At 33.5% G+C, this 23,081-nt stretch overlaps 1 protein-coding gene and 1 long non-coding RNA gene across 5 annotated transcripts; one reads left to right on the plus strand and one right to left on the minus strand.

Moving 5' to 3' along the window:
- Positions 1–771: 771 nt before the first annotated feature.
- Positions 772–3,275, minus strand: LOC139844480 (uncharacterized). Of its 4 annotated transcripts, none has more exons than XR_011757975.1 (5): positions 3,165–3,275; positions 2,310–2,633; positions 1,830–2,191; positions 1,351–1,610; positions 772–1,147 (listed from the first exon to the last, which is right to left on the minus strand). It is a non-coding gene; the product is annotated as an uncharacterized lncRNA (long non-coding RNA). The 4 variants fall into 4 exon arrangements; XR_011757976.1 differs by having other exon boundaries at positions 2,310–2,644; positions 3,165–3,274; XR_011757977.1 differs by lacking the exon at positions 3,165–3,275 and having other exon boundaries at positions 2,310–2,410; positions 2,502–3,140.
- An 8,679-nt stretch (positions 3,276–11,954) lies between these two features.
- LOC139841848 (TPD1 protein homolog 1-like) lies at positions 11,955–13,522 on the plus strand. Its single transcript, XM_071832040.1, has 3 exons — positions 11,955–12,030; positions 12,237–12,362; positions 13,212–13,522. The coding sequence occupies exons 1-3, from the start codon at positions 11,955–11,957 to the stop codon at positions 13,520–13,522; spliced, it is 513 nt and encodes a 170-aa protein (XP_071688141.1).
- The last annotated feature ends 9,559 nt before the right edge of the window (positions 13,523–23,081 follow it).

Consider the following 23,081-nt stretch of genomic DNA (forward strand, 5'->3'; position numbering starts at 1 on the left):
AAGCTCTGGTGCGTCACCTGTGTCTAGAGAGGTAATTCTAGAAGCTTTTGTTATTTGAGGGACTAATTGTGTACATTCGTCAAACTATGGTTAAAAGCCCCAAAATGATCTAGAGACCGCCATTTCTCACTTTTGAAGTTTCCATAGAACTCTCTCCACTTAGAGAGAGATTGGCGAGAGAGAGAGAGAGAGAGAGAGAGAGAGACACTACAACAAATCTGCTCTATTACGGCGACCAGATGTCGCCACATTAGACCCATTTGTCGCCACATTAGACTCATTTGCGGCGACATTTGCGTCGCAAAACTGTCGCCACATTAGATGCGTCACGTTCGATATTTTGTGACGTTTTTTGTGGCGACGGATGTGGGACCCACTACCTTTTTAAAGAAAAGGAAAAAGAAATTCAAAATCATCTTTAGCGGCGACCTTTTGTGACGACACGTATAATTAAATTAAAAGCGTTATTAAAATTAATTATGACGTCATCATCTTTATTAGCGACGACATTTTGTGACGACAACATTGGTAGCAGAACAAAAACTATTTCTTTTTTATTTATTTCAAATTTTCAATTTTGTGGCGACAGTCTGCGGCGACATGTCACCACAAATTGTGAAAATCTGCAATGGAAGCTGCTGTTTTTTCTGCTTTCCACCCAGAAATGTCGGGTTTTCTTCCAGCATACAAAACCTGTTATAACATGTTTTCTAACATATAAATCAACAATCAAATCAAATACAAACTAAACGATTTCTAATAGCACACGAATTACTAACGTTTAACATCCAAATTACAAACTAAATAGTTTAAGATATCAAATTGTTTGAACATACGAATTCCTCCGTGGTTTTCTCGGTGCTACAAATTTACATACACATCGTAGATACACATAAACAAATTAAATTCAAATAAAACAACATAATATATTCATACGGTTGCCGTGACAGTTAGAAGGTAGACGCCGACCACCACCACCTTCAGAAGGATCACTGCTACCACCGCTGTTACCACCGCTGTAAGAACATACTACATCGGCTGAAACAAAAGCTGTTGCAGTGATGATTTAAACCAAAAGCTGTTGTCTTTTGTTTTTTCTGAACTGCTTAATCCTTCTTTTTCTTTGAAGGTTCTGAGTCTTTGTTATCTGTTGCAATATGTTGAAGAAAGGCTTAATACTTTAACAAACTATAATAGGCAAACAATCCATAAAGAATCATACATAGCAAATGTAATACTTCGTACAAAATAGATGTTTATGTTGGTCAATGTACCTTTACATAGAGGCAAAACTCAAAACTATCATAGAATTTAACGTGAAATGCGATGAGAATTGAAGACTTATCATACCTTCATTTTCTTGCAAGTTAATGTTGATAGCATCTGCATTGCAAGTCGCTATAGCTTGAGATTATTGATGTCAAAAATGCCAGCAGACACAAATTCCTTGTTGAGAAAACTTTGTTAACCTGGAAGCTGATCCTTAGGGTTACCACTGCTCTTTCTGTCAATTTTGCTTACATTGGTTCCTCTACAAAGTACAAACATGTATAACCGATTAACCGCCGCTATGCTCCATACTCCCTTTGAAGTGGCTGCTCCAAGTAAAGCTACAAAAAACATGACACATAAACCATTATTTTAGTGATGTTAACTTTTTATTTGGTGGTAGTGGCAAGTTTTAATAAAGCCTGCAAAAATGAAAACTTAAAACCCTTGGAATATAAATAAAGGTGAAGGTTGTGAATTTAACCCCTAAAAAACTTTATATACTGTTAAATGATTACGATTTAGCAATGCAAGAGTTTTAAGAAAGTCTAAATGTTAACCTATGGCAGCGGCAACTGAATCAATATATCTAAACAGCTTCCCGTTAACGTTTCGAATGCGGGATATCAACGTTAAGTTCCCGTCCATTGCAAGAGAGATTCTAAGACGAAATTCAAAAGTATGTGGCCAATACTTAAGATCTTCTTCAGAAGGTTTAAGTAGCAAATCGACAAACGATTTCCCGTTAGATTCGTTAGCGAGAAGCGGTGGAGGATCGTCATGGACGGTCCAAAGTTTGTTTCTTGCAAACCCGTGTTGTTCAAGTGAATCGCAGTTCCCAAACTACATCAACGGGTTATATTTATATACATAAACGCCTACGTCGTGTTGTCTTGTACAAATTAAATAATATATGTATCACCTGCAATAAGCCACATAACAAATAGAAATTCGTCAAAATCATTCATGCATTGACAAAAAAGTCAGCATATTCTTTCATTAAATACAACTATATACTGTTTTATAAAGCATTCACCCACCCCACTTATTCATACTAATCCAACCTCTTTATCGACTATCAAGCCTTTATGCTTCTTATTAATCTCCATCACAACTTCATTATAGGCAGCCTCCTCTTTATCTTGATCAAAACCATTAAATTTTTTCAAACAACTATCATTAGAAATTAATCTCTCTGAATTATAATCATAGTTATTCAAGTCATAACGTACCTTGAAACCGGAAATTTCAACAACGGGACATAACAGTTACGAACCCGATGAAGACTCCGAAAAAGATTCAACTTATATACAACAGATTCTAGAGGTGAATGCATCCACTTCATCACTTGAAAAATCTTTTCCCTGCTATTTAACTGATAAAAATATCTATATGTACATGCACTATGCAAACAAAGCATCCTTGTATCTTAAATTAACACACACATGTATATGCAATATTTTAACTCCACTTATCAACTCAAGTCTTTTCAACTTCTCAAAATTACAGAATCCCCTTCTCACTAACAACATGCTCATATGCAACATAAACTAAAATCACACAATTGAGTAATTCCAAGCATGTAATCACGAACAATAGTGGTCAACACAACACAAGCAACCTTCAAACACCATCAATTAAAAAAATCACTAGCAAAATTCGGCCATATCCAAAAAGCCCCAGTTTACATGAACCCTAATTATAAAAATTAAAAATTTAAACAATATAAGCAAGCATTCATGTAAGACTAAGCATTAGCATCAATAATAATTAACAAAATCGGCCAAAAACACAAAAAGAGGCAATTTTTTAACATACCCACATGAAAACCCAAATTAATAAGTAAGAACACACAAAATCGGGTAGTAAAAGAAGAAAATATGTAAGAAACTTACCCTTCCCATGATTAATTGCAGAAAATAGAAGGATTTAGACAAGAATTGAAGCTTGCAAAAAATAGGGTGTGTGTGCTTGAGAGAAAAGACCGATAGGTTTTTTGTTGTTTTGGAAATAGGAGGGAGATGAAAAGTGGAAAAACTAAAATAAATGGGTATTTTCCCTCCGGCGCCAAGTGAAAAATTTCAATGAAAATTCGTGAAAATATTTTAATTTCATATATAATATATAAAATATATATTATCTAATATAATATATAAAATATATATTATATTCAATATATAATATATACATATTTAATATATAAAATATAATATATTACACCGTATATATTTTATATATATAATATAAATAATATATTTAATATAATACATAAAATATAATATATTTAATTAATTATAAAAACGAAGAAGGTTTTTCCTGTTCGGGCTAACCTGGAGGGCAAGTAATCTGACTCCATACTCTAATGTACGCAGCCCAGCAGAATTCCCTGACTATTTTCCAACTCATCCCTCACCACCACTAAATATTCATCATATACCGGATTCGAACATGAGACATCTCGTAAGGAACTCATGGCCTCAACCGGTGGGTTATGTATTGATGGTTATAATATATTTAATATAATATATAAAATATTACATATCTCGTCCACGTTTTATCCTAGTTCTCGTTCTCGTACATCATAGCCTCATTCCATCGACTTACATCACCGCATGAGCATTCCACTATCGTATATCACCACCAATTCCACCGTCTTATATCACCACCACATTCCACCGTCATACATCACCACCACATTCCATTGTCACATCACCGCCTCATTCGACCATCTTACATCACCTTCTCATTTCACCGTCATGCATCACCGTCACACTCCACGGTCTTAAATCACCACCTCAATCCATTGACTTACATCATCGCCTCATTCCACCGTCATACATCACTGTCACATTCCAATGTCATACATCACCGCCTCATTTCAATGACTTACATCGCCGCCTCATTCCACAGTCTTACATCACTGCTTTATTCCACTGTTTTATATCACCACAACATTCCACTATGTTAGATCACCTCCTCACTCAACTGACTTACATCACCGCATCATGCCACTGTCATACATCACCGACTCACATAACCGCCACATTCGGTCATCATACACAACCACCACACATCATCGTCTTAAATAACCATCATATTCCACCATGTTAGTGAAATGCCCCGTTCATATCAATTATAAACGTTACATAATAATTGATTTTATTGCGAGGTATTTGACCTCTATATAATATTAATTTAAATAGTTATATATATTTAATAAAATAAAATATAAATATCGTTATCTTTATCATACTGGTTAAGTAATGAGTTGTCAAAAGTGGTTCTAGATATTTATAAAAGTTATATACGTTTTAATAATAAAGTTCTTTTAAACTGAAAACGTTTTTGTACGCTTGAAACTAAATCAAATAAATATGATAAATTTTTTTTCCAAAACTAAATATATTTAAGAATCATTTTGTTAAAAGGTTAAAATAATAGAAATTGTTATATCATAAAACGTTGTCGAAAAGTAGAATTATATATATTCCTAATAGGTTTCAAGTTTTTAAATTACAGTTTGTTGGTGAAGCATTGGATAAAGTCCTAAGGTTAAATAAACGTATGAAATCATCTTAATGTAAAATGTTGATTTACTTAATTATGCCAATATCTATTTTTCAAGTTATCTACATTCCCTAATTCCACTTTCACATTAAATAATATGAAAATTAAATTGTTATCTTATCAAAAGTAACGAGAGAATTATTGTAAAGCATGCATTAGAAACTAAACAGAAATCTCCTACTAACCTATGTCTAGTTACCGTTATTTGACATATTTGTTCTTACTTGTAAGTCACTTTACCATTTTTCGAATGTTGTTAAAAAGAATAGATTTCTTAAATCATAGTGGACCTCACAACAGAGACATGTAATCATATCACAATGTATCTGATAATTCAATCATTTGATGTTATCTTTTAATTTCGTCGATAAATATATTAAACATATATCGAAACAAATACGTTCATGTAAAGCATTATACATCAAATACTTTGTTAACGTTTTTAATTAATATAATTATATATTATATATACATATCTATATACACATAAATGTTCGTGAATCGTCGAGCACAATCAAAGGGTAATTGATGAATATAGTTCCGAAATTTTTGACACTCAACATTACAGACTTTGCTTATCGTGTCGGAAATATATAAAGATTAAGTTTAATTTTGGTTATAAATTTCCGGATTGTCACAATTAGATCACCACCTCATTTCACCGAATTACATCATCGCCTCATTCCATAATCATACATCACCGACTGATTCCACGTCTTACATCACCACCTTCTTCCACCGTCATACATCACCGCCATAGTCCACCGCATTAAATCACCACCACATTCCACCGTCTTACAACATCACCTCACTCCACCGTCGTACATCACCATCACATTCCATTGTCGTATCACCACTTCATTCCACCATCATACATAACCATCACATTCCATCGTCATACATAATCACCTCATTCCAACGTCATTCATAATCACCACATTCCACAATTATACATCTATGTCACATTTCATCGTCTTACATCATCACCATATTCCACCGCATCACAACACCACTTCATTCCACCGTCACATCTAACCACCATATTCAACTGTCATACATCACCGCCTCGTTCTACAGTCTTAAATCACCACCACATTCCACCGTCATACATAACCACCTCATTCCACAGTTATACATAACCATCACATTTCACCGTCTTACATCACCGCCCCATTCCACCATCTTAGATCATCGCCACATTCCACAGCCATACATCTCCGCCACATTCCACTGTCATATATCACCGTCATCTCCGCCACATTCCACCGTCATATGTCTGCGCCACAATCTGTCAGGCGGTAAACTTTCCCGGAACATAAGAAACTTTTTAAGCTTGGAGGGAAAATTTTTATTGAAAAGTAAATCAAAAATAACAATTGTGCCGACATTTAGTGGCGACATGACGCCACAATCTGTCACGCGGTAAACTTTCCCGCCACATAAGAAAGTTTTTCAGTTTGGATGAAAAAATTTAATTGAAAAGTAAATCAAAAATAACAATTGCGGCGACATTTAGTGGCGACACGACGCCACAATTGAAAATTTCAAACTTTGACCGGTTCTTTTTTAGAGGAAAAGAAAAATTAAATGCGAAATTACATTTGCAGCGACATTTATGGCGACATGTCGCCACAATATATCAACTTGACTTAAAAAGTCAAAAAGCGAGAGTTTTTTGTCGTTTAGCGGGTCTTTTACGGCGACAATCGTGTCGCCACAAATGGCTTCGTGGCAAAAGACCAGATTTCTTGTAGTGAGAGAGAGCTCAAATCATAATAAAAGTGATGTTTTCAACCCATTTGGTGGTTAATCTTTGTTCTCTTTGCTGCTATAACTCGTTTTGTGTTTAAGGTAAACCCTAATTTTCAAATTTTGTTACTTTGATTCTTGTTTTAGTTATGCCTTAGGGCTTGTTTGTGGCTCTAGACCCTTTTTCTTGAGAAATGAGGGTCTAGATTGTCTAGACTTTGAGCATGCAACCTCTTTTGGAAATTATGGTTAACTAGTCAATTTATGACTAGGGTCTGATAATTGATAAGTGTCTATATAAATTTAAATCTGTGATTTTGTGTAATAAGTTAAATGAAACTTGTTTGTATGAGATACATGTAACTGTAAAAGTTAAAAGCTGACTTTGACCAAAGTTGACAAAGAGATTTTGTCTAGTTAAATGATTACTCGGTGGTTTTGAGTTGAAAACGGCTTATGTAAGTAAGTCTTGTGATTTTTTAAAATATAACTTTGTAAATATGACTTGGTTAACTAGCGTTTGGTATTAGTCAAGTTTATGCTCAAAATGGGTTGTTTAAGGTTTTGATGATGACTCTAAGTGTATGAGGTCTTGATTGACCATTTGTGAATGTATAAGTGATGGATATACGTATTACATGCTTAATGAATATGTGTTGTGCTTGAGAAGTTAATTGTTGAATTTGTTGCTTGTAACTTGCTTAATTTCATTATTTTCTCGAATTCAAGGTGAGTACAACTCTTGCATACTACTCGGTGAATTTTGGTATTTAATTACAAATGGTATATGCTCGGTTTGGCACCGTTGTGTGCATTGGTTTTGATTGGGCACCTTTGTGTGCATTGGTGCGGTTGGCACCGTTGTGTGCGTTAGCAAGTGGGGACGCCCATTCCTTTTGGTTTGGTTAATATATGGTTTGTGGATTACTTATAGAAATTGTCGTTTGGTATGCATTATGTTGTACTCACTAAGCATTCGCTTACTCGTGTTGTTTAGATTGTTATAAGCTCCCAAGTGAAAAATGGGAAAGGTAAGGATGTGGCATCTACCGAGTAGTTACGATGATAATGGCTTGAAGACTAATTGTGCTAGAATTTGGATGGGAGTTCCTTTTATTGGGTAGAAATAACCCTAGAACTCATGCTCTTGATATTGTAGTCTTTGGGTCGAAACTTGTGAATGACTTTTGAATAGGGTCACAAGTGTTACTTTTGTCATGTACTTGGTCGGTTTAATACGATGGTTGTATGTAAACAATTAAACACGTTTTGGAAGTTGCTTTGATGTAATGTTTTATGTGGAAATGGGTTATTTCAGAATGATGACTGCTTGTTCGAAATGGACGATCGAAACGAGTCAAAACTTGTTAAAAGGCTAAAATTGGATTTTTAGCATGTGGTGCGTCGTACCAAAGTCTTAGTGCACCGCACCACAACAAGTAAAAGTCATAGTCGAGGCAGAAGGTTTCAGGTGCACCGCACCTGAACTTGATGCGCCGCACTATAAAAAAACTTATCGTTCTTCGGTTATGAGTCATGGTCGTTAAAGGTGGTATCGGAGCATGGTTTAAAGGATCCAGGGGCTTACTTGTAGAGTAGGAATTCGTAGACTTAAACCTTAATGATTATGTGTTATTTGTGATTATGTGGATATGGAATGTGCTTAGTTATTTGTTAATATAAGATACTAGCATCTTATAAATATAGATAGGCAATTTAACATGCTTATGTGAATAATGTTAAATGAAATTGCATGCATAGATTGGTATGAGATATTGAATGAATGTTACGCCGAATTCATGTAAAGTACTTCGTATGTCGTATGGTCATAGTAAGGTACATGTTTGTAACAATGCTTGATCACCATTATTACAACATTGTATTTTATCATCTACGTACGATATGATGGAGTCTTGAACGAAAGAAGCATGGATAGAAGAATCTTGTATTTGTGGGATGTTATATAGTCGCGTATTTAATAAGTGTTTAACTTTCAGAATGACAACTAATGAAGAGAATCCTGAAGATCTCGACCATAATAAGAGTGACACCCATACCCGATGAGGGTAATGATTTGAAAACCATTTTGGCTCAAGCTTTGGAGAGTTTTTCTCCTTTCATGACTAAAAAGATAAAAGAGACCATGGTAGAGGCAGTGAAAACTACTATTGCCGCCATGATCACCGACAAAGTGAGTGATGAGTTTGACCGACGACTGCTGCAAGTTAATGGAGAAGAAAGAAATCCGGGGAATGTAGGTGAGGCTAGGGCTAATCGTGAAATGGTTCCTTTGAAGGCCTATAGCTTAAAGGACTTTAAGTTGACTAACCCACCCTCTTACGAGGGAAATCTAAATCCGATAGTGAGCGGATCATGGCTCTCTGATATCGAAGGGTGTTTTCGGACAACCCGTTGTCCCATTGATTTGAAGACTACTTTTGGAACATGTATGTTAAGGGGTATTGCGCAAAGGTGGTGGGATGATCTTTTGGTAATTAAGGGTGGTGATTATGCGAAAAAGATATCATGGGATGAATTCAAGGGGGAATTCTTCAAGAATTACCGATCGGAGGCCGAGGTTATCATATTGGTATGTCTATGTTGTTTCCTATGTTTTTTTTTTTTTTTTTTTTTTTTTTTTTTTTGCTTTTTTTTCTGGGTTGCTATTGTAATCAGCTAATTTCAGCTACTACTGGTTCTATCTATGCTACACTTTTGCGCTGTTTGATTCCTCAGGTTGCAGTTTTGTTAGTATTCTAACTACCCATTAGTAACTATGGTTGTCCTCCATTATATGTTTTTTGATACAGTCCTTTGTGATATTATTGAGTTTCGGATGGCTTGAAGATAATTACACAAATGTTGTTCATTGATGGCTGTCGAGTCATAGATACATGTATTTTCTATGTTATACATGTGAATTTTTTTCGCCTTTATATCGTGATTTGGGTGACTGGAGTTGTGTAATTAAGTATGCATTGTTACACATTGTTATAAAGCGCAACTGTATAGTTTTGATAGTAAATTTGTTGTTATCGTATTATGTAACCCAAAACAACGTTGTATATATGTAAATTATCTATGCAATTAAGGACACGCCTTGTGATATTACATAGCGTAGTGCGACCCTCATTTATCTTGTTAGTATTATTAATGCCACTTAAAATGTTAATATTACTCCGTAACATTTGAGTTGCCTTAAGTAACCACTTTGAAATTTAACTAAACTTAAAAGACTAAGGACTTGTTTGTTATTTTTTTATTAGGTCTGTTATCGAAATATATATAAGATGTATGTGGAAAATAAATGATAAATAAATAATTATTGTTTGTTTTATGTACTTAATACTGTCTCAATAATTGAAATTACTAAATTAACCTCTTTATTGAGTAGTTATAAAAACAGTTACTAATAGATTTTAAAATATTGTGACTAAAATGTAATCTCACATTTATTTAAATTTTTCTTATTAAAACATGTCTTATTTAATAAGGGAAAAACAAACACCTCTTTATTACTCTCTAAATTAAGTTTCATTCTATTAATTTTAAATTAAACATGTCATAAAATAACAATGCACTTAACGACCTCCATAATCAAAGTGAACAATTTGACTTAAACGAATAATGTATTGTATCATATGGTTTATAAATATGATATATGGAAAAATAAAAAATAATATATATATATATATATATATATATATATATATATATATATATATATATATATATATATATATATATATGTATATATGTCAGGATCAATGGGGAAGTAACCAATTGTGAGGAACTGGGGGAAGCAATTTTCTTTTTTTTTTTCTTCGTTTTTTTGGAATTTTTTTCAGGTATCAAGATCACACGAAAATATGAACCTTTAAAAAAGACACTTCGTGATGAATGTTATTATCTAGGCGAGAAAACGATCGACAAAAATAACATTCAAGATAATATTGATCGTGAAGAATGTTAACGTTTTTTTTCTTCATGTTTTGTGAAGTAAAAATTTAGCCTGATTTAGAGTTTGGGGTTTAGGGTTTAGGGTTTAGTGTTTTGGGTTTAGTCCCTAAACCCAAAATACTAAACCCTAAACTCTAAACCGTTCGTGTTAAAAATTCAATCTAAATCCTAAATCTAAACCCTAAACCCTAAATTTCTAAACCCTAATATCTAAACCCTATAAACCTTAATATCTAAACCCTAATATCTAAAACCTTAACAAACGTTTGAAAAACACGATAATTGTTATATATTAATTCTTCGAGCGTTTTTCCTCCAAAATAAAAACTTTTATCACAAAGTGTCTTTATTAAATGTTCATATTTTCATCCAATCTATAATGTTCGTGAACAAAGTTTTTTTAAAAAACGAAAAAAAAAAAATTTGTTTCCCCCCGCTTCCCCTCGATTGGTTACTTTCCCCTTAATCCTACCACCATGGTTGCAAAAATCGGGAGAACTCGGCGAGAACTCGGAATTTCATTTCTGGCGAGAACTCGTTTTGAAATCGGTCAAAAAATCGGTCAACGAGCAAAAATCGGTCAAATCTCCAAAAAATCGGTCAAATCTCGGAAAAATCTGTCAATTCTCGGAAAAATCGGTCAAATCTCAAAAAAATCTGTCAAATCTCGGTAAAATCGGTCAAATCTCAGAAAAAACTCGATAAAATCCCAAAAGTCAACGAAAGTCAACCGCCGATAACTCCCCGAGTTCTCCGAGTTCTCGTTTTGGAGACCCTGCCGAGAACTCCCCGAGAACCGATTTCTGCAACCTTGCCTACCACCCACCCACCCCACACACACACACACACACACACACACACACACACACACACACACACACACACACACACACACACACACACACATATATATATATATATATATATATATATATATATATATATATATATATATATATATATATATATATATATATATATATATATATATATATAGGCCACCGAGTTGCCCAATGAAGCACACCACCCGGGTTCAATCCTTGGCTCTGTCAAATTGTTCAAAAAGGGAGTGTGACAAAAGGGTGCGCATAATACGCAATTCACCCGGTACCAGGTCTCGCGCTCGGGAGACTTGATTACCCGAGGTTTTACCTTCTATGGGGGAGTCAATGTGCTCGTTCATATGAGGGTTTCCTTGCTTACCCAATATATATATATATATATATATATATATATATATATATATATATATATATATATATATGAACCTTCATATTCCATTTGTATCTTCTCCTCCCCCAACCTTCATCAATTCTCACCATATAAACATTTTCATTATTCTCTCATCTCCCTTTATATGGTACCCTCAATATCATCATCATCATCATCATCATCATCACATCATCATCATGAGTTTGGTCCATGTCATCTTCTTCTACATCATGGTGTTCATCATTTTTCTTTCTCAATTTCAGATTATTTCAAGTAATTCCAAACCCTCTCATTATATTCAAATCATTTTCAACTGCTTTTCAACATTGAGTTAAAGACTTTAACTTACACTTTTGTCAACCGAGATTTGAACTTATTACTTATGTTTTGGAGTGAAATTCAAGCTCAAAACCTCTTTCAACAACTAGCTACTATATGTTGTTCTTTATAAAATTGCACTACATTATTTCAACATGCAGGTTCATATTCAAGAAACAAGTATGAGAAAAGTTTCAATGGGAGAGATAATTACAACAAAACTACAACAAATTCAGAACCGGAAACAGAAGAGGCATTTCAGGCTCATAGAAAACTTTTGTTTCAAGGTAAAGTGTTGAATGTTGATGTAGATTATACAAGTGAATCGAGATGCATATGTCACCCAGGTTCAAGTAAACTTGCATATAGTACAACCATTGTGAATGCTTGTATTCTATGCCCTATTTTACTGCATTTTCCCATTTGACAAATTGACAATTACATTTCTTTTCCAAACTGGCTATTTGTATTTTTCTTCATGCCCATTGTGTTTCATAATGATATATTCAAATATTGATGATGTACAAGTAAACATGCACACAGTACTACCAATTACATGATCTGTATTGTGTGTACTCTATACAATATTTGACTGCATTACTCAAATGGAAACTTAATAATTCCATCCTCCATGGGGTTCTGTCTCCTTTTTACAATTTTGTTTCTTCCACACAAAGGGTAGTATTAATTTGGCAATGTACCATTGTACAAGCAGATAGTACAACCCTTAATTGAACTCTTGCACTTCACACATATTCACTTTATACAAACTGTAGTTTCTAATTTGGGTTCTTTCTCTTTTTTTCATAATGCTTTCTGCAACACAAATGTTAGTTGTAATTTGACAATGGTACGAATAACATGCACATGATCACAAGTTACATTACATGTTACATGTATTGCTCATTTGGCAAGTTAGACCAAATATAGTTTCTTTTTCTTTTCTCATTTTCTTTCTTCCACATTTATGGTAAATGTAATTTGATAAAATAATACTCAACTTGCATATGAATATGATGCTATATTTTTGCTATGCATTTTTTATACAGTATAAGATGCTCTTTATACAAGGTACAACTGTACAATTAAGTTGTGATGAGAAAACTAACTGTAAACTTTGAAAACATGACAAACAGGCACTTCTTGTTCAGCCAGAGACTTGAGCATTTCACAAAGCAAAGGGTCAACAAGTGGGATACCACAATATATAGTCCAAATAGTGAACACATGTGTAACACAATCAGTGTGTGCACCTTCAAATATCCATCTTCATTGTGGTTGGTTTGCATCAACAAGAATAGTCAACCCAAGATTCTTCAAGAGACTTTCTTATGATGATTGTTTGGTCAATAGTGGTCAAACTTTGAAAACTGGTCAAATGATCAGCTTTTCTTATTCAAATTCTTTCATGTATCCAATCTCATTAAAACATGCCAGATTCTGCTAAACCCTTGCAAAAAAGATTATTATTATTTTCATGGATTTAAAGTTCAAAAATTGAAAACCACCAAATCATGATGAAACCTAGCAAATTTATGTAAAAATTTGTTTTAGGAAAATGCTTTTAAATATAAAGTTTCTATATTTAGGTGATTTGGGAGGTGGGTTCTGTTGAGATCAGATTGATGGGTCATTCATTAGATTTTGAGAATTCTTTTTTAATACTGAGTCAAAAAGGGTAGACTGCTGTTCAGTACACTCACAATTGATGCTTTTGCAGAGTGTTTGTGTCTCTTCTTCTCGCACTTTGCAGACTTATGTCTCCTTTATCTCATCCACAATTTACAAACACTTCATTGTGTGAGAAAAAGTTCATATTTGAACAAAGAGGCAATCCAGAAAAAATGTCAGCAAAGATGGAGCAACTGTCTGAGAAAAACAGAGTAGAATTGAAGAGCATTTTTTTCTTCTCACCAATGTGGATTAAGATGATTACAGGTTTATAACAGAGTTAACACTTAACTAGGTGTCGTAGGTGTTACTGGTTTTGCTAGTCCTGTTTTTGCGTGTAGGTTCTATCTAGGTTTTTTTTGGATGTTTATGAGGCCACAAGGCACGATTGTTGCCGCTGATCTTATTTCTATGTTTTTACTCTCTCCGTCCCATAATAAGTGTCTTGTTTTGACTTTTCAAAGTCAATATTTCGTAACTTTGACTTTAAATATATTTATTTATATAATATAATATTTGATAAAAATTATATGAGTAGATTGAGTTTTAAATGTACTTTTTATTGGTATGAGTATCAACAACTATTATATAACACAAATAAAGATATTAGAGGTCAAAGTTGAAAAAAATTAACTTTGAAAAGTCAATACATAATACTTATTATGGGACGGAGGGAGTATTACTTTTTAAATAGGGATTATATACTTGGAGGCCACCAAAATTTATTATTTTGAGTTTGTAGATCACCTATATTTGAAGATATTTTTGTAGGCTACTCGAATTTATTTTTTCACGTTTGTAGGTCACCTATATCAGAAAGTGATTTTATAGGTTTTCAAGTTCGTATGTTATTACATATATATCAGATTAATAACTCTTTGAAAAAAATTTAAAAAAAAAGGAAGTATAAATACTTGTGTATTTGGTAACAACTAATAGTTATATAAGCAATGTCTATTAAGAACAACTTAGTTATTTGTTTTATTTTTTAACACTTTTCTATTGAGATATTGAGCCAGTTTTGGTAAGTATGGAAGAACACACGAACTTTAATAACCTAAAAAAATCACTTTAAAAGATGGATGGCTTATAAACATGAAATGTTAAATTTGGGTGACCTACAAAAACATTTTCAAATATGAGTGACCTAGAAACACAAAACAATAAATTTGAGTGGGCTTCCGATATATAATCCCTTTTAAATATAATATTTATCGAGTAAAAAAATTTATTAAAAAACACTTAACTAGGTTGAGGTATTTGTTAGAGTTAGATATACCATGTGATTATGTACATTGAAATATAATTCTTTTATTTTTTACAGCTTTCAAGTTTATTTGAAAATCGCATATTATATTCTTGCATATGCATCCATGAACTTTATAGTTTTACAATAACAACTATTAGAGTATTAATTGTTAGAAACATGGTAACATAGTTTAAATTGATATATTATTCTTGAATCGCGAATCACTATGTTTTGAGTTCACAAAATTCTAATTAGTATAAGACAATAAAAACACTTTGTATCTAGGCAATAAGATTACAAAGCAAAATATTAGAGGGTTTGTATAGATTTTCATATGTTCTAACGAAAACAAATTCACGAAGCGAAAGGATGTAACTTTTCAACGAAAATAGTCAACCTTTCAGTTATGGTGGTTATTGTTTGGATTTAGGACCCAAACAAGAACATGTGATTATGTTATCGTCAATCACAAACAACCCACGAAGGACAAACGAATAATTAAAGCATAACGATAAATAAAAGCATAAAACGACACAAGGATTTAATGTGGTTATATCCCAACTCCAAACACGGAGAAGTGTTTAGTCCACGGGCGCAAACCAGAGATTTTTCACTATTAATTTCGTGCACATATGTTAGGGTTACAATAGGGTGTTTATATAGGCAAATCTAAACAAGGAAACAACTTAAAGAGTAAGAAAACGCATTTTTCCTCGCCAGGCTTCCGAATAGGCTTAAGTCGCGTCGTAGCTAGAGGAGCTGCGTCGTGGCTTAAAGCATGATCTCAAAACTAGAAAATTCCAAGTGTTAAGTCACGTCGTCGCTGGAGGAGCCGCGTCGTGGCTTAAAGCTGCAACCGAAATCTTCTTTGTTTTTTTTGATATCCTTCACACATCCAACAATCTCCTACTTGAAGGATGATCTAAAACAACATTCGCCAACCTGTCACTATGTTTAAACAAACCCACAATAACTCTAGACTAGCCGATTACCAACTTATTTTGATACCGTCGGATAAGACACCCGATTCATGCCGCACTTCACTTGTTAGCCTACGAGCAAGTGAAGTCTTTCGACACCAAAAAACACCGCTGAGCGATAATCTAGTCTCTTAGTTACTAGCTTGGGTCATCTCGATTTCTATCGCCACCATCTTCTAACACGAAGATCATCTTCTTACACCAGAAGACCAATTGAAGTATGCGAGTCTTCAATTATAGGATTCTTCATTAGACTACACCGCCTCACCGATCACTCTCGACATATCTAATCCCGAACACAGATGTCAATGATCACTCTCGTACAGGATTTCACCGTCTATCTATGATTTTCCTTCCCAGCAATCAGAAAATCCACCAGACGCCCTCGTAGACTCTTCATCAAGGCTCCAGTGAGAACGCAGTCACAACCTCGAAATCTACTAAATTTTTGCTTTCTCGCTGGTGCACTGACCTCCTCATAGCTATGAATATCACAAACCCATCTTCTCATCTCAAACACGCTCCCATTGTACGAGTAAGAAATAAAACCGCGACTACTAGAGAAGAAACTTGGTTCTTACCACCGGTCAGTCACAAATTTCTTTGCCATCAGAGAGTAAAACATGTATCGAGACCAGGTGACTTAGTTGGTTGCGATGAACTTGTAGTGACCCGAACTTTTTCAAGTTTATATATATTTAATGAAATTGATATTTACATGATTAAGTGTTTCCAACATGTTAAGCAATCAAACTTGTTAAGACTTGATTAATTGAAATAGGTTTTATATAGACAATTGACCACTCAAGTTGACCAGCGATTCACGAACGTTAAAACTTGTAAAAACTATATGATAACATATATATATATATATATATATATATATATATATATATATATATATATATATATATATATAGTTAACATGATGTTATGATAAGTAAGTATCTCATTAGGTATTTTAACGATGAGTTATATACATAAAAATGAGACAAGTGGATTAAGAAACTCGAAAACGATATATATAACGATTATCGTTATAACAACGTCTTACTAAATACATATGAATCATATTAAGATATTGATACACTATATTTAAACATGATAAATGATAAGTAAACATATCATTAAGTGTATTAACAATGAACTACATATGTAAAAACAAGACTACTAACTTAAGGATTTCGATACAAGGCATATATGTAACGATTATCGTTGTAACGACATTTAAATGTATATATATCATATTAAGATATATTAATACATCATAATATCATGATAATATAATAATTTAACATCTCATTAGATATAATAAACAATGGGTTAACAACATTTAACAAGATCGTTAACTTAAAGGTTTCAAAACAACACTTACATGTAACGACTAACGATGACTTAACGACTCAGTTAAAATGTATATACATGTAGTGTTTTAATATGTATTCATACACTTTTGAAAGACTTCAAGACACTTATCAAAGTAATTCTACTTAACAAAAATTCTTACAATTACATCCTCGTTCATTTTCATCAACAATTCTACTCGTATGCACCCGTATTCGTACTCGTACAATACCCAGCTTCTAATTGTATGTACTATTGTTATATACACTCCAATGATCAGCTCTTAGTAGCCCATGTGAGTTACCTAACCATGTGGGAACCATCATTTGGCAACTAGTATGAATGATTACACAAAATTACAAACTAATGTGACCTTATATGGAGTACCTACATCATGTTTTCAATCATCATCGTAAACACTTTCATTTTTCAATTTTTATGCATCAAACTAAACTCTCTCAAGTGTTCTTCCATTGTTCTAAGTGTTCTTCATCATCTTCATCAAAATCTAGCTTAATCTAGTTCATAAATTCATACATAAACCAAGATACAAAACAACTACTCAAGAACACACCAACAACACTTCCAAGTTTGCTAGCTTACTTTCAATCTTACAAATCCATTTCAAGTGATCATCCAACCTCAAGAAATCTTTATTATTTACAGTAAGATATCTTTCTAATACAAGGTAATACTCATATTCAAACTTTGATTCAATTTCTATAACTATAACAATCTTATTTCGAGTGGAAATCTTACTTGAACTTGTTTTCGTGTCATGATTTTGCTTCAAGAACTTTCAAGCCATCCAAGGATCATTTGAAGCTAGATCTATTTTTCACATTTTCAGTAGGTTTATTCACAAAACTTGAGGTAGTAATGATGTTCATAACATCATTCAAATCATATATATAAAACTATCTTATTCGAAGGTTTAAACTTGTAATCACTAGAACATAGTTTAGTTAATTCTAAACTTGTTCGCAAACAAAAGTTAATCCTTCTAACTTGACTTTTAAAATCAACTATACACATGTTCTATATCTATATGATATGCTAATTTAATGATTTAAAATCTGAAAACACGAAAAATACCGTAAAACTGGATATACGCCGTCATAGTAACACCGCGGGCTGTTTTGTGTTAGTTAATTAAAAACTATGATAAACTTTGATTTAAAAGTTGTTCTTTTGGGAAAATGATTTTTCTTATGAACATGAAACTATATCCAAAAATCATGGTTAAACTCAAAATGGAAGTATGTTTTTCAAAATGGTCATCAAGACGTCGTTCTTTCGACTGAAATGACTACCTCTTATAATATTGGCTTGTAACCTGTATTTCCGACTATAAACTTATACTTTTTCTATTTATATTCATAAACTTAAGTTCAATATTAAACTATGGCAACTTGAATCACTCAAAACGGATTTAAAACGAAGAAGTTATGGGTAAAACAATATTGGATAATTTTGCTTGTTGTAGCTACGTGAAAATTTGTAACAAATCTATATTAATCATATCCTAGCTAACTTATATTGTATTATACATGTATTCTAATATATTATGTAATCTTGGGATACCATAGACACGTATACAAATGTTTTGACATATCATATCGACCCATGTATATATATATTATTTGGAACAACCATAGACACTCTATATGCAGTAAAGTTTGAGTTAGCTATACAGAGTTGAGGTTGATTCCAAAGATATATATACTTTGAGTTGTGATCTAGCCTGAGACGTGTATACACTGGGTCATGGATTGATTTAAGATAATATATATATCGATTTATTTCTGTACATCTAACTGTGGACAACTAGTTGTAGGTTACTAACTAGGAAAGCTGACTTAATAAACTTAAAACAGTAAAACGTATTAAAAATGTGTAAATATATTTTGAACATACTTTGATATATATGTACATATTTATTATAGGTTCGTGAATCGACCAGTGGCCAAGTCTTATTTCTGACGAAGGAAAAATCTGTGAAAGTGAGTTATAGTCCCATTTTTAAAATCTAATATTTTTGGGATGAGAATACATGCAGTTTTATAAATGTTTTATGAAATAAACACAAGTAATTGAAACTACATTATATGGGTGAATAATCGAAGCCGAATATGCCCCTTTTGCTTGGTAGCCTAAGAATTAGTAAACCGATCTACTAATTGACGCGAATCCTAAAGATAGATCTATTGGGCCTAACGAACCCCATCCAAAGTACCGGATGCTTTAGTACTTCGAATTCGTTTTTATCATGTCCGATGGATGTCCCGGAATGATAGGGGATATTCTTATATGCATCTTGTTAATGTCGGTTACCAGGTGTTCACCATATGAATGATTTTTATCTCTATGTATGGGATGTATATTGAAATATGAAATCTTGTGGTCTATTATTACGATTTGATATATATATATATATATATATATATATATATATATATATATATATATATATATATATATATATATATATATATATATATAGGTTAAACCTATAACTCACCAATATTTTTGTTGACGTTTAAAGCATGTTTATTCTCAGGTAATTATTAAGTGCTTCCGCTGTTGCATGCTAAAATATGGACATGATTCGGTGTCAACATGATTGTATAATATTGCTTAAAACTGCATTCGAGATTTACTTTGTTGTAACATATTAATATTGTAAATCAATGTGTAATGGTCGTGTGTATGTGTGATATTTTTTAGATTATCAATTCTTGATAATCTAGGTGGTGTCCTTTTAATCTTGTCATTTAAAATAAAAGTTATGGTTTGTTTTAAAAACGAATGCAGTCTTTAAAAAAAACGTCTCATGTAGAGGTCAAAACCTCGCAAAGAGATCAATTAATATGAAACGTTTATAATCGATATGAACGGGATATTTCAGTTGGTATCTGAGCGTTGGTCTTAGAGAACCAGAAATTTGCATTAGTGTCTTATCGAGTTTGTTAGGATACATTAGTGAGTCTGGACTTCGACCGTGTTTTTCTTTAAAAACGATTGCTTAACACTTTTGTTGGAAACTATATATTATTAACATGAAAATATTATGTGATATATTAATCTCTTAACATGTTTGATATTGTGTAATAGATGCCTACCTCTAGTACACATCCCATCGACTCGCCTAATAATAATGAAGAGTTGAATATATTTTGGGAAGATTCACAAATTCCCGAAGAGAAACCGGAAGAGGAGGAACCGGAAGAAGAGGAACCGGAAGAGGAGGAATCGGAAGAGGAGGAACCGGAAGAAGAAGAGGTTCCGGAGGAAGAAATATTAATACCTACAGTAAATCAATTAAGTAAAAGAAAATCCTTAACCAACGGACCAAAGTTAATAATGGTCAATGATGTTTCCGCCGAGGAAGCAAAATATTGGGATGATTACCAATTTTTCGATGAATCGGATCCCGACGAGGATTTCGATGATGTTATAGAAATAACCTCGACCCAATTTAATAAAGCAAAAGAAAATAATAAGGGAAAATGTATAAAAATAGAGAAACCTGATTCCAACCCCGATGAACTTTATATGTATCGGCAACATCCGTATTTCCTAAATTGTAACAATAACCCGGGAACCTCTAAACCACCAGTTTTTCTAAACCATTGTGGAAAACTACGGCTCGTATTAGAGAAACACCATATATCCCTAGAAAATTAGGAAAACTAACTAAGTCCGAAGAAGAAGAATCCAGTGATTCAGATTAGAGGGTTGTAATCATGTTGTGTAATATATGTATTGTAGTGTGCTTGTACTTTTATGTTTTATGTAAAAATTGCTTGTATTGTCTGTTAATTATCTTTTACGAATTTAATCCTTGTCTATTTTACAGTATAAAAACACAAAATGGACGTTAAGGGTAGACAACCGAATATTTTAGAAGACCTACCAGAGGATATGATTGATGAAATCTTGTCTAGAGTTGGTTAGAATTCATCAACACAATTAGTTATGGCGAAATTAACTTGTCAAATATTTGAAAGACTTTCCAGAAATGCCTTAGTTTATAAAAGGCTTTCCTTTGATAGGTGGGGTATATCACATTGGGGAGACTTTAAGTTACGTCGTGTTTTCTTTAAGGCATTGAATGCGGGGAACCCAGATGTAATTTTACGTTACGGGTTGAGAACCTATTTTGACTCAACATATCCCAACATAGGACTCCGTTCTTTAGAAAGAGCTTCTAACATGCAACATAAAGAAACATGTTATACCTACGGGTTAGTGATGCTCGCTTCTCACCAAAGTGATAAAAAGAACACCGGATTACAACTATTAAATGAAACATTCCCACAAGTGATGGACTCAGTAGTTGGGGTGAGAAATAAGGTTTTTAGATTGTTACGAGGCTGTTGGTCATTACGTAACCCTCGTCCTTTTGACGACATTACAACATGTTGTCTAGCCAACGGTCATAACGGTTACTTTCCACAAGACCATGGATGGGAAGGAGTCTTAGTAAAACCAGAATGCATGACTTGTTTCTGGACTTATGAATTACGTGTCTTTATTGCCTTTACTGAACGACTCGCATATTAACTAGATTTATCTTCAAAAATGTCTTGTATCAAGTTATTGTGTGCTATATTTCATGTTATATGTAAAATAGCGGAATTGTAAGTTTGAAGAATATTTGAATGTGAAATATTATTATAATCAGTTTTTCATATGGAATTGTAGTAGTTGAATTGTATATTAGCTACTAAGTATGAACTTAACGGGTAGGTAGTACCCGAATTAAAACTTATAAAATGCTAATATGAAGAAAAAGCTTTTATAAATGAGTTCATATTATGCTATGATATACTATTGAGTACTCTTAATATTCTGTATGATTAACTCGATTCAGTTGGCTATTTTGAAGGAAATGGCACCGATTACTCGACACACCATGAATATGAGCGAAGAGGAATTTCGTACTTTTCTTGCTGCAAACATAGCCGCAGTACAGGCTGCACTACATACCAACAATAACTCTAAATCTAGCAATGCAGCTAACGGCGCAAGAAATCGTGTAGGATGCTCCTACAAAGAATTCACTGCCTGCAAACCTTTGGAATTTGAAGGAACTGAAGGTCCGGTTGGATTGAAACGGTGGACCGAGAAGGTCGAATCGGTGTTTGCCATAAGTAAGTGTACTGAAGAGGACAAAGTTAAGTATGCTACGCATACCTTCACAGGTACTGCGTTAACATGGTGGAACACCTATCTTGAACAGGTAGGACAAAATGCTGCTTACGCACTACCGTGGTCAGCATTCAAGCAATTGATGAACGAACAATACCGTCCTAGAAATGAGGTCAATAAGCTCAAGGTAGAGCTTAGAGAGTTACGAACACAAGGGTTCGACATTAACACGTATGAACGATGTTTCACAGAGTTGTGCCTATTGTGTCCGGGAGTGTTCGAAGATGAATAAGAGAAGATCGACGCGTTTGTAAAAGGGTTACCAGAAAGGATTCAAGAAGATGTGAGTTCACACGAGCCCGCTTCCATACAAAAGGCAAGTCGAATGGCTCATAAACTCATAAATCAGATTGAGGGAAGAATTAAAGAGCAGGCGACCGAAGAAGCCAACACGAAACAACTCAAGAGGAAGTGGGAGGAAAACGGTGACAAGAGTCACCAGTACAACAACAACAACAGTTACAACCATAATCGCAACAACTATCCCAACAACCGCAACAACAATCGCAACAATAACCGCAATCCTAACAATAACTACAACAAACGTC

This window comes from Rutidosis leptorrhynchoides, chromosome 4 (genome assembly GCF_046630445.1).
Source record: "Rutidosis leptorrhynchoides isolate AG116_Rl617_1_P2 chromosome 4, CSIRO_AGI_Rlap_v1, whole genome shotgun sequence".
Lineage (NCBI taxonomy): Eukaryota > Viridiplantae > Streptophyta > Magnoliopsida > Asterales > Asteraceae > Rutidosis > Rutidosis leptorrhynchoides.

Coding starts and splice junctions, on each gene's coding strand:
- LOC139841848 (XM_071832040.1), top strand. CDS start 11,955: ATGAGTTTGGTCCATGTCATCTTCTTCTACATCATGGTGTTCATCATT. Junction 12,031..12,236: donor TCAATTTCAGATTATTTCAA/GTAATTCCAAAC, acceptor TTCAACATGCAG/GTTCATATTCAAGAAACAAG. Junction 12,363..13,211: donor TAGAAAACTTTTGTTTCAAG/GTAAAGTGTTGA, acceptor CATGACAAACAG/GCACTTCTTGTTCAGCCAGA.